The sequence below is a fragment of the Haliotis cracherodii genome, unplaced genomic scaffold (assembly GCF_022045235.1).
Source record: "Haliotis cracherodii isolate W230 unplaced genomic scaffold, xgHalCrac1.p SCAF_5, whole genome shotgun sequence".
Classification (NCBI taxonomy): Eukaryota; Metazoa; Mollusca; class Gastropoda; order Lepetellida; family Haliotidae; genus Haliotis; species Haliotis cracherodii.
Window position 1 is genome coordinate 51,622,079 of NW_027266308.1, and position 15,892 is coordinate 51,637,970.

The following is a 15,892-nucleotide window of genomic DNA, read 5'->3' on the forward strand; positions in this document are numbered from 1 at the left end:
TACCAATTATGTGACTTGGACAGAAACAAAAGCGACAACGCTGGAGAACTTAACACATAATCTAAACCAAGTTCAAGTCAAAGTCTTGTCAAGTTATAAGAAAATGTTTATTGGTACAAAACATAAATACACATTGATCCGATAAAAACATTTAAAACATGCTCTAAGAATATGTAAAGATTAGGAGTAGAAGTATATTTTTAAATCGATTTTTTGACTTTATCGACAAATAAATTGAGCATCAACAAAAATATATTAACATTGCTTTGCTTTTATCAAATGTAACATACAGCTGGGGTCATAACGGTGTACAACTATTTTTTATTATGAGCATAATTTATAACTACGTGTGAAGTCATCGAAGATCAAAAACTGTATTGCCCACGTGCAAAGCCATCGTTGGTCAAGTGCAGTATTGCCGGCGTGTAAAATAATCGAAGATCAATCATTGTATAACCGACGGAAGCCAAAGCGATGCCGTCGAAGGTCAACGCTGTAAAGCCAGAAATGACGTCAGCAAAGGTCAAGGACAGGTATATCAGAAATGTAGCCAAGTTCGGTCACTGTATAACAGATGGTCGTCGTAGTGGGTTACAGGCCGTACAGACGACAAGTGAAGTCATCGAAGTAGGTCACGTGATTACATCCGGGCGTTTCCAGGCACATGAGTGTGCAGTCTTCAATGGGTGAGAGCTTTATTTCTCCAAAGTAAGTCCAGTTCGTGGTGTTGGGAAAAGTGTACATGCCATCAGTGAAGTCGTACTGAAGCTTTCCTGAAAACAAAACAAAACACGCAATGATAACCACAAAAAAAACAATGATACCGCCTCTGTGGTCTAGTGGTAGAGCGTCCGCCCTGAAAGCGGACGGTACGGGGTTCGATCCCCGGTCGCGTCATACCAAAAGACGTCAAAAGATGGTACTTGTTGTTACCCTGTCTTGCACTCGGCATTAAGGGGTTAAAACAAGGACTGGTCGGCTCGAAGTCAGTGTACTGTGTCTGAGTAGGGTATTCATGTTAAACTACGGCATGGTATCTCAGTGGGCTAGCACTATAAAATCGGCATTGGTCCGAACTAGTACAAGCAGACATACGTGAATGCACACTAATCTAGAACGCGACGTTTAACCCCATTTCACCTCACATAAACAATGAATGATGAGATCACATTCACCGTTTCTGCTGGACTACTGCACGTCAATTGGTTAAATACTCCGTGGGTATTCTCGGGTATTGCATAGTGACCCCAGTATCTCCCGATTGTCTGAAAGCCGACTGGAGAGGACGGGTGGTCAGACTCTATGACCTGATTGATTGTGAGTAATGACGTGATTGATTGTGAGTAATGACGTGATTGATTGTGAGTAAACGTGGCCAATCGTTAATTGCTCATGTCTTCAGACACAGTTTTTCTTTCGTCCAGACTTTATTATTTACATTCCGCCTTGATACATTGAGTTTTGCTGACGGAGGCTCACGCATTCAAGAAGCAATCGACTATTAAAGATTTTACGAGCGCTTCAAGTTATGGACGATTCGCCCTCGGTATTTCGGCTTGACTCCTCGCTTCTGTTTTGTGTCAGTCACATGGTACATCACATGGTACATGGCATGGAAATGCACTGTGGATGAAATTATCGGTATAATTTCTTCCCTGCACATTATATTCACATATCACGTAATTTGCATGAATAAATGAATGAACGTTTTTTCTACGCCACAAACATCTATATTCAAGTATGTCATTGCAGCATGTATGTCTTGACAAGGCATATAGTCGTTGATAGCTTGAACACCATGACGTAATCAGCCATGTCACAATTGGTACCCTAATCTAGTTATAGTCGGCTCTTACGTCAAGCACTTGGTCGCCCGTACTGTCGGTTGGTTTGTTGTTTAACGCCGCACTCAGCAATATTCCAGCTATATGACGGCGGTCTGTAAATAATCGAGTCTGGTCCAGACAATCCAGTGATTGACAGCATGAGCATCGATCAACGCAATTGGGATCGATGACATGTATCAACCAAGTCAGCGAGCCTGACCACCCGATCCCGTTAGTAGCCCCTTACGGAAAGTATGGTCGCCCATACTATACTGCGCTTGAAACATTTATAGTGTTTCAGATCACGTGCATGTATTCGTCGTCACACATGTAATATACTTTTCAAAAGAAGTTAAAAAACACCCGATAAAGAATAAGGTGCATTTCACTTCTTTTGGTTAGCTTATATCAATTGCCAATAGCGACTTACATTACGAGGCCATTATTGGTGGTCTAGTGGATAGGAGCAGAGCAGAAGGTCAGTTGTTCGATCCCCGACCGCGTCATACCAAAACGACGTGCAAAGGCGGTACTTGTTGTTTCCTTGTATGGGATAAAACAAGAATTGGTCGGCTGGGAGTCCGTATACTGTGTCATAAAGGGTATCCATGTCAGACTGCAGCGTGGTGTCTCAGTGGACTATAAAACCGGCATTAGAACTAGTCCTGACCAGTACAAATAGCCATACCAACCTGTTCATGCACGTCGCTATGTAAGTGCGACGATAAACCCCATTTCACCCAACGTCACCTGTGGTCAGATTGCTGCTGTAATATTGCTGAGTGCAGCGTTAAACAGCAACAAAATTGCATCAAATGTTGCGAGAGTATGGCGCAGTCAGAGTAATGCTGCTGTTTATTGTGACGGAACCATGTACACACAGCCACGTGTCGGAGAATTCTGCAGCCAGCCTATCAACCGAATGGAGGACGGTCCATGCAGATGTTGATGTAGTTTAAAGGTCTATCTACCTCCAGGGCCAACTTTGGTGTCCGATAAGGCAAGATCTTGGATTGTCTTTGGACAGTCTCCCGCAGGGATGATGGTCTGGGCGGTCGGGGTGTCTGTGTGCAGAAGGAACAGTGGTTGTTATGAAGGAGGGTGCTTTAAGGCTCATCGTCATGAATGTGAGTGAGTGAGTGAGTGAGTTGCGTTTAACGCCGCTTTAAACAATATTCCAGTTATGAATACACAATGCCATTTAGAAAGTGGTCAAATGTAACTAATGTTATATTTGGGATAACCCTTTCTTAGTAAAGTACAGATTCTAGTACTTTTTTGGGTTGAGTCCCGTCCGTGATTCGAACCCACACCTGCCAGGGTGACGGGACTCAACCCAAAAAAGTACTAGAATCTGTACTTTACTAAGAAAGGGTTATCCCAAATATAACATTAGTTACAATATTCCAGTTACATCACAACGTGCCAGATTATTGAAGATCTATTCTCAACCCGGATCTTCACCTGGTCGTATGGTGCTGGCAAACCTAGAAACATAATCAGGTCGAACTGAGATTCGAACACACGTGCCTCGGGGACGCAACTCTACACAGCGAATTGAGGCGCCTTAGATGACTTGGCTACCCGTGCCCCCTCGTCATGAAAGAAATTTCTGCATTACTTCAACATACATTCAACAAGGGCAATCGACACAAATATATAAGTATGAAAAACTGCTTTTGTTGGCCGACTTTTAATGACTATCGCTACTACATATTTACTTGTATTTACACTTTCATTTTCTTTAGCGCTAAACAAAAACACCCATCTTAATCCGAAACATTATAAGGTGTTGAAGTGATCATTCTTTTCCAGGACCAAAACCATTATTGGAGTTTCAGTAATCAGTCCGATATATAATCATAATAATACTCACATTCCACAAACAAAGACACAAATAGATCACTTTCTTTTATAGGCTCTTGTTTTCTTTTCATGTGTTAAATGCAACTCTTCACTGGTTCACATCACATTAGGATTATCTAACTCGCTTCCGCTTAGGAGACACGTTTTGAAATACACTCGTTGTAATATGGTATCTAACAGGGTCTGGTTTAGTAATCTGTATACTAGAATATGAAGTGTGGTGCATTTCTCAAATTTCTATTTCATTAATATTACTACTCTACTCTTGTTTTTCCTCTATCCCTTTTGGGTGTTCATTCCCTCCATATGCCATCTGTGTCTTTGCCTGATGTTTATATATCAGAATTTATAAATTTATAACAAGAAAAGATGTCTCGTAGCTGTATACATGTATTTGAGATAATTAGCACGAGACAATGTGCGCCACGTTCTCGAAATGTTTATAGACACAAAATGCCTCCAACGGTTATTAAGGCTCTGTAGATCAGACATTGATTGTTTGGCCTTTGTCACCTCATGAATTTACTGGTATTTATTTATAATTAGGATTTGATTAATATGTAATCATACTGCCATTCATCATTGGAGTCATGGCACAAGTGTCTGAAATCGTTCCACAGGAGTCGAAGTTTCGATTTCGAGTTCAGATATAATGCCCTTACTACTGTGTGTATTATAAACAACATATATCTCACCCAAGCGATATCTCCTGTGGGAGCCAGTTTTGGATGATAATAGTGTATCTCAATTCATACGCAATTTTCAGCATTTTCAAATAGAAAAGAAGTTTCTAAATTTACTACTGTCGGACAATCATGAAACATCACAAACTGTCATTTCATAAATTGTCGGCCATGTTTAAAATTTCGAATCGAAAAGATAACGAAAAAAAAATTTGTACCTTGAATCTCACACACATAAGGATAAGCGGTCATACATCCGTGGGCATCCCACTGCATCTCGCCTGGCACGAAGCGGCCGCTCACGCATGACTGGGAACTTGGTTCGTTGGGCGCCCATATTGACCACGTGACCGGCGTGTCGTCATACCATGTGACCGTGCTCTCAGAATTGTGGCGCGCACCATGCCAAATGAAATACCCGCCGCTAAAAGACAAGCATGCACATGGAAGTACAAAATGACTCATTACGCCTTCTTATATTTCAGGGGCTGTAGGGTAGCCAAGTGGTTAAAGCGTTGGCTCGTCTCAACGAAGTCCCCGGTTCGATTCCCACATGGGTACAATGGGCGAAGACCCTTTCTGGTCTCTACCATCGACATATTGCTGGAATATTGGTAACGGTCCGTAAGACCATACTCACTTGCAGTATATATGTTTCATATTAAAAAATAATTATCATGCAATTCAAGAAAGGAAGTGTGTCTTAAATAACAGATTTTGCGTCTTGTAAAAACATTGATATTCAATACAGACAAACTGTAAGAGAGTGAGTGAGTTGGGTTTAACGCCGCTTTTAACAGTATTCCAGTTATATCGCGGCGTGTCAGCTTAATGTGGGTGGAAAGCCCGAAGTGATTCAGGTCTCAGACGTTTACCACTTCGGTGAAACCCACGAGCACGGGTATGGTGCTGACAAACCTAGAAACACAATTTGGGCGAACCGGGATTCGAACCCACAATCATAGGTTTCTGACGTGCCAAAGGGACACAACTTGGCACGGCCAATCGCGGCGCCTTAGACGACTGGGCCACCCGTGCCCCCCAAACTGTAAGAGAATATAATTTGGGGACTAGCCTGGGACGTAGAATTGTAAGCAGTAACCATTTGACATTGACAGTTAATTCCTGTGATGATATCCCATGATTAATCGACTATATATGCATAGAGTATATGTAATGATGATGCTACCGACGTTTAAAACAGTTAAACTTGTATAGTCTGTTTGTTGTTGTTGTTGTTATATTTTCTGTATGGTAATCCGAACCATCATTCTGTATTCTAAGATAAAGCACCCATCCAATGGCGAATAGATTATGAGAATGCACTGATCATGTTTAGTATATGGACAAATGGAGCTTCAAACTCTTTGAAAGTTTCCCAGAATCCCTCGCGGGGAGGACGGTTGAATTTAAGTGATGCTGGTTCGTCTCGCTGACGAGCCGGGGTCGATTCCACAATTGGAAACGGAGCCCATTCTGACGTACTATTGCCGTAATATTGCTGAAAGCAGCGAAAAACCATACTCACCCATTCCTACACCACGGTGACCAATCTAACGACATCTATCAAACTATTTGACATACTCTTGCACTTACTTTAAAGCGATTTTCCGTACCATGTCATAGATCCATTGGTTCTCCTGGGGGGTTTCGATCTTGACCAACTCCATGTTGTGAAACTGACAGCATGCACGTGCATGGGTCCATGGGTACCAGGGTTTGGCCAGAAACAAGTATTGTCCTTCACCTTGAACCGTATAGATTTCTATTGAGTCATGAATCTGATTATTTATCAAATACTATGTATCATATGATACAGATTCGCTGCTTTATCGTAAAACTACATACAACCATAACAGTATTAGTTTTAAATGTATCATACGACATATACATGACCAATAATTACACAATATAAATAATAATAATAACACCTATAGTCTTTTACGTGTCTTTAGGGGTATACTTGTGTCTTTGATTTCTTTACATTTGATGAAGAACGCAACTGTATACATTGAAATGTAAAATTATCAGAGAATGCACCGTTATTAAGTAATATTTTTTAGAGTATATTTTTGTTCTGAAAGATGATTTGGTGTTGATTTCAATACATATTACAGCGTTACCTTTCAGACAGACACTGATGATCACAAACCCGAAAATTAAACGACTGACGTTAGCCATGGCACCGTCCCTGTCCAATGAAGCTCTTGTACGAGAGTATATAATGTAGCTGATATGGCTTCAAAGTAACGGTCTCTGAATACGTGTGCAAAACATTCACAGACAAAAAATGGAATAGTCTCACCTTGATTTGTAACTGTGTGTTTCTATAATCCGTTATTCTGCTCATCCATATATCTTAATGCAGGTGCATGGAATCTCCCAATCACCTCAAACACAATACATTCAGCTAGGGGATAAACTATTCAATGACAGTTTTCGTCATTAGATTTTTTTGTATTGTTTATTACAGGAAATCACAGAGGTGATAACAGTGACTCGTTTTGAAACTGAGGTTTGAGAAAGAATATTAACAATAAAAACAATTAAACTTTGAATTTCTAGATTTATCATTTTCGTTTTGTTCAGATGGTGAACAGTATTAGTTATGACCCATGTGTTCCTTTTCCGCCTGACAAACGTCACGTTTGTAATGTATACCCAACTACAAGCTGTGATCCGCCATTGTCCTCCGCCGCCATATTTCCTCAGGGAGATGTTGAAATTGATTTTTGTCGTGATTACAAATTGAAAAAAATGAACACATTTGACTATGTTCTTGGTGCTGTTGTACATGTAGCTATCAATTGATTTATCATACCTCCATGTCAGAATGATGAGATCTCATTGGCCCACGTGATCTTGATAGAATACTTTGTATCCCGCCTTGGAGGGGAATACATTTCTACCCCGACACGAGCAAGTCAGGCTGCACGCTTTTTCCGAGTCAATGGAAGAAACGCGACATAGCGCAAGCGCAATTTAGAATTTGTTTGAATTATTTTACATTTTCATATAAAAAAAATATCGGTAAGATGAATTCGTTGTAGCAGGGGTCTCCTCCCATTAGTAAGACAGCCCAGTTGTGAGACACCTTAAAACAACATAGGAGTGGTTGGTTCTTCTCTTGCTCTCTTTCTTAAGCTGCCAAGGAACTTGATTCTGCTGGTGTCTTCTGGTGGGTGGTTGTGTACAGTGAAATTTCTAACAAAATTTTCAACTGTTGTACATTTGCCAATGCAGGTCTTAACGGCACATCGCCAATGAGTACCAGTTTGTCTTACTTTGTTCTTGTAGTGGAGATATCCGCTAACCATGGGCTGTGACCATTGTTAAGTGGGTAGATTGGCTGTGTTAGCTAATTAATCCCACCTACTCCACTGTCTTACAATGGGTGTCTCACTAATGGGATGTCTCACTAATGGGAGAATAGGTCTTCAGCAACCCATGCTTGCCGTAAAAGGTGACTCTGCTTGTCGTAAAAGGCGACTAACGGGATCGGGTGGTCAGGCTCGCTGACTTGGTTGATGCATGTCATCGATCCCAATTGCGTGGATCGATGCTCATGATATTAATCACTGGATTGTCTGGTCCAGACTCGATTGTTTACAGACCGCCGTCATATAGCTGGATTATTGCTGAGTTCGGCGTTAAACAACAAACAAACAAACAAACATGGGGTTTTATGCGTCCCACATAAAACCCCACATACCCCGAGTGATCCTGCGTGTTATGTTTTGCTTGTTTGTTTGTTTTTATTCTGATTATCAGATATATTGAAATATATTTTTCCGTCAAATGTAGGAAGTTTTCTTTTGTCCTTACCATAGTTACTGTAAACGAAAAACTAACAGTAAAATAACAATACGAGTATCATTCGCATGCTTGCAAATCTGACCTCGCTCCCACAATACCTCATCAATTCACCATATAACAAACGATAAAATACGATGAGAACGAATGTTTTTATTCCACACAAAATCAACAATTTATCGTCGAAATCCTATTTGAATTTGTGTCGTCGTCCTTACATGGTATTTGAAGCGCCTATAAAATAATTCTGAATTCCAAGTTACACTGGCCTTGGCCTTGGCCGTGTCAAAGATGAGTGTGAGAGTTCGATGCATGGGAAGGGTAATAGAAAGGGGGACCCTTGGAGAACTCCTTGTTGACCACGCGTCTCAAAGAAGTCTCAAGTGAATCGGGACTCATCTGAAAACATGACACGTGACCAGCGACGATTACCCCTGTTTCGACGTTGTGTACACCATTGGCGGTCGAGTTGCATGTAGACGATTTCTAATCGTACTCCAGGAGCCTGATGAAAGTTTGCAGCAATTTGATTCGCCGTTTGAGCTCGATTTCGTAGAGCCTGCAGTGGTTTCGGATCAATCGATCATGTACTCTTTGTCATTGACCTTTGGACCCGTGAAGATTCCGGGGTCTTCAGCAACCCATTCTTGCCGTAAAAGGCGACTATGCTTGTCGTAAAAGGCGACTAACGGGATCGGGTTGTCAGGCTCGCTGACTTGGTTGATTGCGCGGATCGATGCTCATGATGTCAATCACTGGATTGTCTGGTCCATACTCGATTATTTACATACCGCCGTCATATAGCTGGAATATTGCTGAGTGCGGCGTTAAACAACAAACAAACAAACAACAAACATTGACCTTCCTGACCGTCCTGAACGGGGTCGATCGTCAACTCTTTTTTTTTACCTGTTCCATAGTCTGCTAATCACAGACTCTGAAAAACTGAACTGCAGCAAGTTCAAGCATGTCAATAGCCCGTACACGCCCCGCGCGTTGCAGACACCGTATTTCTAATTTACACACAAACAATGAATGAAATCAACAAAATCACAACACTGATAGAAATAATGGTCCACAGAGATTAACGGACCTTTCTTGAAAGTGTCAAAGTCAGGAATGACGCACTACGCACGTGTTTGGCGCTACTGCCTGCAGACTATAGGATGTGTTTTGTCGTTAAGTTTTACAGTCAGAAACGTTCTTGCATGGGTTGTTTGTCGTCAACACCTATCTTTGTTCCAATGCTTGGTATTCATATTTCATGACAAACCAGTATATTCAAGCGTCGGGCAGTATGGCTCTTTGATAAAATGACTATTTTGGCACCCCAAAATTGTTGTTTTTTAACCCTCAAATGTTAAGGCATAACATAAATAAAGCATTATACATAAAGGTGAGCTTCAGTTTATGCGGTACTCTGTTTGATGTTGCATGTATGAGACAATAAGGTGAGGTGAAATGTGTGTGTGTGTGTGTGTGTGTGTGTGTGTGGCTGCTTGTTCTAGTCCGGACTGATGACGATTTATAGTGCTAGCCCACTGAGATACCATGCCGCAGTTTAACATGAATACCCCACCCAGACACAGTATACTGACACCGAGCCGACCAGTCCTTGTTTCAGCCCCTTAAAGCCGAGCGCCAGACAGGGTAACAACAATTATTTACAGACCGCCGTCATATAGCTGGAATATTGCTGAGTGCGGCGTTAAACAACAAACAAATAAAGAAACATACCAAAGCAGAAGCTATTTAAACATGTACTTTGTCCATTATTTATATACAGTGTTGAGATGCACATGCTAACATTTTGACAATGATCCTAACTCAGAGGCTAGCACTGGAAAAAGTGGTTCCAATCTTGAAAACATGCGGTTCCGTTGTGGTCACGTCAGGTTCCGAGTCTTTTTTTTTTGCTTCAAAATTTGCCAATCATTAACATACACGTGAAGTGATTGTAATAGGTCACGTGGTTACATCCGGGAAACTCGAGGCACGTGAGCATGCAGTCTTCAATTTGCGAGACAACACGAGAGCCAAGATAAGATGTAGTGTTGGAGAAAGCGAACTTGCCATGACTGAAGGTGTACTGGCGGTTTCCTGAAAATATGCAAGGCTGATATTAGTCATGTTCCACATTGAATGTCATTAAGATCAGCTCTTGGACCGATACGGTGGCACGCGTGGCCCAGTCGTCTAAGGCGCCGCGATTCGCTGTGCAGAGTTGCATCCCTTGGGCAAGCCAGAGACCAATGATTGTGGCTTCGAATCTCGTTTCGCCTCGATTATGTTTCTAGGTTTGTGAGCACCATACCCGTGCTCGTGGGTTTCAACGATGCGGTAAACGTCTGAGACCTGGATCACTTCGGGCTTTCCTCCCACATTAAGCTGACACGCCGCGATATAACTGGAATAATGTAGAGGGACTCCCAACTCTGCACAGCGGATCTCGGCGCCTTAGACGTGCCCCAAATTAATGTGAGAGTACACCACTGGAACAGAATTTCAGTTATGTTACGACGCAGGTCTTCTACGTTTATCATGGTGGTGAAATCCACGAGCACGGGTATGGAAACAATCGGGGCAAATCGGATGTGCCCCTAAATCAGCGATCATCATACCTACCATCAGACCCGACCGTCGACTCGGACAACACATAATCCTGGATGGACTCCGGACATCCGCTTGGCCTTGCGGTGAGTTGTATGTTCGGAGTTTCTGTTTCGAGCAATAAAACCACCAGATGTTACGTAACAATAAGTATTCAAATAATACGCCCTAAATATATGCCTAGCAATGTATGTCACCCCAACATCACTCAGGGAGCAATCGTTTCATTTTAAAGGAGTCTTTAGTAATGGAAAATAATTACATATGGCTCGCATTTCAGGAAAATATATATCGTCTCCTTATCTTGCGGACAAGCGTCCAAAAATACAGTTCTTTGTTTATATTTGTTTAAAATAAATTAGCACCTGTTTTTGTTGGAAAAAAAATAATTTCAAACTGATATGCGCATCTCAAACAACTTCTCCGCCCCACGCCCCTGAAAATCAAACGATTGCTCCCTAATATTTCGTCCCTGAACATAAATTGGACAAGCAAGTGATCAGCGATAGTGTGAGCATCGACATATATATATATATAATATCTATATAATATATTAGTTGTTGTACCAGCAGTTTATGATCATTTCATATATGTGATGCATATAGCATCAAAAGAGGAAAGAGTGTTTTGATCGTCTCTGTCATAATTGTACCCGGAATGACCATCATACCATGAAATTTGCCACTTCTTTTATTTAACAAAAGTTATATATTGGACAATACTTTCTTAGTAAAGTACAGATTTTAGCACTCTTTTACTTGTTTGTTATTTAACGCCGCACTCAGCAATATTCTACCTATATGACGACTGTCTGTAAATAATCGAGTCTAGATCAAACAATCTAGTGATTGACATCATGACATCAACGTAGTTTGAATACAATGACATGCATCAACAAAGTCAGCGAGCCTGACCACCTGATCCCGTTAGTCGCCTCTTACGACAAGCATGGGTTGCTGAAGACCAATTCTGACCCAGATCTTCACGTGTCTTTTCCGCTTTATACATATAAAGGATTCACTCACAAATAAGGCCCGATACATGAGTGACGATGAAATTAAAAGCATGCGCACACACCTGGACGAGCACACACGTACCTGTAACACTGCATACGTAGGAGTAGGCAGTTGAACATGTGTGGGCATTCCAAACCATCCTGTCTGGAATAAACTGTCCGCTCACGCAGGCGTTGACATCCGGTTCCGACCCACCCCATTGGTACCATGTGACCAGCGCGTTGTCCGACCAGGTGAAGGTGCCTTGGGTTGTGTTATAGCTGGCTCCAAACCACAGGTAGTAACCGTTACTGAAAAGATGAAGATGCTTTGAAAATATAAACAAGTAGATCCAACAAATGTTCTTTGTAACAAAATGTGTTCTGGTGATTGGACTTTCTGAATGTAAAATGAGGTGAATGAGTATGGTTTTACGCCGCTTTTAGCAACATTCCAGCAATATCATGGTGGGGGACACCAGAAATGGGCTTCACACATTGTACCCATGTGGGGAATTGAACCCGGGTCTTCGGCGTGACGAGCGAACGTTTTAACCCTGGGCTACCCCCACCGCCCATCTGAATGTAAAAATGTCCTTAAGTTAGTGTTTTAATTTTGAGAGCGATTCGCAGGGATTTTAGTCCTTTTGGAGCGTTTTTCTAACAATATCACTGCAGAGTACGAGCTAGCGACTTCACGCGTGTTCTTAACCGTCACTTTAAGTGTAATCCCATCGACCATCCATCATCTCCAAACTCAGTGTTCACAAAAAATGTATGTTCCGAATATAGAGTTGACTTTCTCTAATGGTTGTATTCTGTAATCAGAGATTATATATATATTTCAGATTCCATGTCGCTGACTTGGTTGATGTATGTCATGGTATCCCAATTGCGTGGATCGATGTTCATGATGTCAATCACTGGATTGTCTGGTCCAGACTCGATTATTTACAGACCGCCGTCATATAGGTGGAATATTGCCGAGTGCGGCGTTAAAAAACAAACCAACCAACCAATCGTACGTTTCGTTTCTTTGTGTAATCCAGACCTTCTGCCTGACTTAATGCTAGTTTAGTTAGTGTTTATGTGCATTTTAATATTGTAAAACTTATGCCCAATATTTGAGGATGAGTGTGGCGTTAAAAAACAAACAAATATGTATTTTAACATTATTAAACTTACTTCGAAGTGACCTTCTGAACCAGATTATAGATGCGATCATTCTCCTGTTTATTCTCTATTTTGGCCAACTGAAGACCATGATACTGGCAGCAGTCACGTGCATCAGCCCAAGTCAGCCATGGCTTCTCGATAAACAGATACTGCCCTTGACCTTGAAGGAGAACAGTTTGATGTTCAACATACTATAACAACATGGCATGCACAAATGAAATGCAGATTTTAGGAATTCAGCTTGGATTCCATCATCATGAATCCTGGTCTTCCTCACTTCCTCTTCTCTGCAATTACATTTATAGCCCAAATCATACCAAGTGATATAAACTGACCGCCAAAAGAAACGTTACCAACGATATTTCTAGGATAAAATATTACCAACACAATTTGACGCAGCAATAACAATTGTATTGTAGAAATTCATCATTCAGAACAGTAAAATGCGAATTTACTAATTCAACAACAAAGTCCTTGACCTCCAACAGGGACATTTCTTGACAAGGGATCATTCGTCCAGTGTTCGATCAACAACATTGGTTACAACTTTAAGGTGACGACGGCCCAGACCGTTCAATACGGGATATTACCTCCATGAGCGGCAATGCATCTCCGAATGCGGCGTCGAACTGAGTAGACAAGCGTCCTCACATCGACTGCATGTATCCGATTCCATTCCTCACGGAGGGCAACGATCAACGCGTGTTTCGTGAAGGGAGGATGTTGACGTTTCCGAAGACGACGCCCCAGCTGGTCCCAGAGATGTTCTATGTGTGACAGATCTGGTGAACGAACTGGCCACGGCAGGACAGTCACGTTGTTGGCGTTGAGGAAGTATCTAGTAATATGGGCTTTATGGGGTGTGGTGTTATCTTGTTGGAACACCGTCTGTTGTTGACGCTGGATGAAAGGAAGAACCACTGGCCGTAAGATATTGTCAATGTAGCGTTGTGCTGTCAGATTGCCTTCGATGATGACAAGTTCCGTCTTCTCGTCCCCGCCCCAGACCGACACACTTCCGCCCCCGTAAGGTTCCACCTCCTGGACACAACAAGGAGCCGTACGTTCACCACGTCGTCGATAAACTCGCGTCCGCCCATCAGGTTTGAAGAGTTGGAACCTGCTCTGGTCACTAAACAGCACTCGCCGCCATTCCCTTTGTTGCCATCGCTGAGTTTGCCTGCACCACGTCAATCTGGAACGTCGATGTTGACGGGTCAAGGTCATGCCCTTGAAAGGGCGATAAGCCCGGAGACCATAATGTCGTAGTCGTCTGGTCACTGTTTATCTGCTAAACGGATGTCCTAAGCTGTTGGCAGCTGATGACGTCACAGTAAGAAATCTGTTCCTCAGATGAGGTACCCGTAAAAAGCGGGGTCGGGACCTTTGGTCGGGCACTCCGTGGTCTGTCTGCGGTTCTGCCAGTCTGTCGGAGACGTGCGACAAGTCTGGTAATGGTCATCTTGGAGCAGTTCATGTTAATGGCAACTGCTCTCTGTGTCGCTCCCATCTGCAGCTTACCTATGGCTCTCTCCCTCTGGACAGGGACAGCGGTCAGTCTTGGCATGTTCGTTGGTGTTAATCATCGCAACAAATGATAGGGAACAGATCTGTGCGTAATTTATATCCGGAAATTGCACGATAATTTTGGAAAGAATGTTTTAAAAAGTTGCTGACAAACACCAATATCTCCCAAAATCCGCAAAGCACGTGCAAAGAACGACAGAGAACATGAAGGCTGTATTCGTGAGATGTGTTCTTTACTGTTTTTGGTTGGCTTCTTTGTTTCAAAGTGCCAAATCAGTTAATGTTGGCAACGTTTCTTTTGGCCCTCAGTTTATATCTTCACTCGCCCATTGATGTATATCTTTATGTTTTCACTCAGTACAGCGTACGTAACTATAGTTCACCAATTAGTGGTGTCATTATATTTTGTAAGATATTCATCAATTAGTTGTGTCATATGTGACACACGCTTAGGTGAAGTTGTATCCATAACAATAGGTGAAGGACCCACAATAAGCCACCAGGCAGACTTGGCACCTGCCCGATCGTTGAAATTGCGAGAACACCGGGAACCCGTTTTAACCCTAGTAAGATTGTTTATTTGTTGTTTTACGCCGCACTCAGAAATATTCCAGCTATATGACGGCGGTCTGTAAATAATCGAGTCTGGACCAGACAGTCCAGTGATTGACATCATTAGCCTCGATCCACGCAATTGGGATACGATAACAAACAAGTCAGCGAGCCTAACGACCCGATCCCGTTAGTTGCCTCTTACGACAAGCATAGTCGTCTTTTACAGCAAGCATGGGTTGATGAAGACCCATTCTACCCCGGATCTTCAAAGGTCCCTGTAAGGGCGGAATTTTTCGTATGTTGGACGATTTCTCCTGTCCGTTTTCATCGTCTGTTATCGTCTGCAACATCCGTTTTTCAAATCCAATTTTTGTCACGCATTAGTGATTAAGTATGCCATAAATTATTAAAATTTGCAACGTTGGTAAATGGAGTTGACTTTCCCTTTTACAAATATGTTAATATCTATTTGAATTTTCAGCCAAAATAATGGAGAATGCCCAGTATTTGACCAAACGGTAAAAGTCACCACAGAATAATAATAATTGAAAGTATCTAAATTACAACAAGCATTTTAAATTATAAAAATATATCGGAATGATATTACCTTGTGTCAGAAGGTTGTTGGCGATATACAAGAACAGTCCGATGAAGAAAGTGGCCATTCTGAAATGCTCATATCAGAAGAATGACCTTGTTAGCACCCTATGCTCTGAGTAATACTGCATAATTGGCGGTACTTTACTGCTGGAATTACCTATGTAAACAATTTAATCTTCCAATATACCCGTCCTTAATCAAACATTGCTCTTCTTCATCGGGTAATGATTTTGTGGTGGTCG

General features: G+C 42.0%; 2 protein-coding genes across 2 annotated transcripts; both read right to left on the reverse strand.

Annotated features, from left to right (window-relative positions):
* Positions 1-192: 192 nt before the first annotated feature.
* On the reverse strand, positions 193-6,567 carry LOC139444129 (macrophage mannose receptor 1-like). Its single transcript, XM_071225031.1, has 5 exons — positions 6,499-6,567; positions 5,972-6,122; positions 4,594-4,799; positions 2,798-2,890; positions 193-773 (listed from the first exon to the last, which is right to left on the reverse strand). Exons 1-5 carry the CDS (start codon positions 6,554-6,556, stop codon positions 592-594), a joined length of 690 nt encoding a protein of 229 aa, XP_071081132.1. The 5' UTR covers positions 6,557-6,567; the 3' UTR covers positions 193-591.
* A 3,504-nt stretch (positions 6,568-10,071) lies between these two features.
* Positions 10,072-15,744, reverse strand: LOC139444130 (macrophage mannose receptor 1-like). The gene is made up of 5 exons (XM_071225032.1): positions 15,658-15,744; positions 12,978-13,128; positions 11,896-12,104; positions 10,814-10,906; positions 10,072-10,288 (listed from the first exon to the last, which is right to left on the reverse strand). The coding sequence occupies exons 1-5, from the start codon at positions 15,713-15,715 to the stop codon at positions 10,107-10,109; spliced, it is 693 nt and encodes a 230-aa protein (XP_071081133.1). The 5' UTR covers positions 15,716-15,744; the 3' UTR covers positions 10,072-10,106.
* Positions 15,745-15,892: the final 148 nt, after the last annotated feature.

Excerpts from the sequence above, each read along its gene's own strand:
- LOC139444130 (XM_071225032.1), bottom strand. The coding sequence starts at position 15,715 with ATGGCCACTTTCTTCATCGGACTGTTCTTGTATATCGCCAACAACCTT. Across the intron at positions 12,105-12,977 it reads GTTCAGAAGGTCACTTCGAA|TAACGGTTACTACCTGTGGT; the intron begins GTAAGTTTAATA and ends TCATCTTTTCAG. Across the intron at positions 10,289-10,813 it reads GTCGACGGTCGGGTCTGATG|GAAACCGCCAGTACACCTTC; the intron begins GTAGGTATGATG and ends GCATATTTTCAG.
- LOC139444129 (XM_071225031.1), bottom strand. The coding sequence starts at position 6,556 with ATGGCTAACGTCAGTCGTTTAATTTTCGGGTTTGTGATCATCAGTGTC. Across the intron at positions 4,800-5,971 it reads GTACGGAAAATCGCTTTAAA|CGGCGGGTATTTCATTTGGC; the intron begins GTAAGTGCAAGA and ends CTTGTCTTTTAG. Across the intron at positions 2,891-4,593 it reads TTATGTGTGTGAGATTCAAG|ACACCCCGACCGCCCAGACC; the intron begins GTACAAATTTTT and ends TTCTGCACACAG.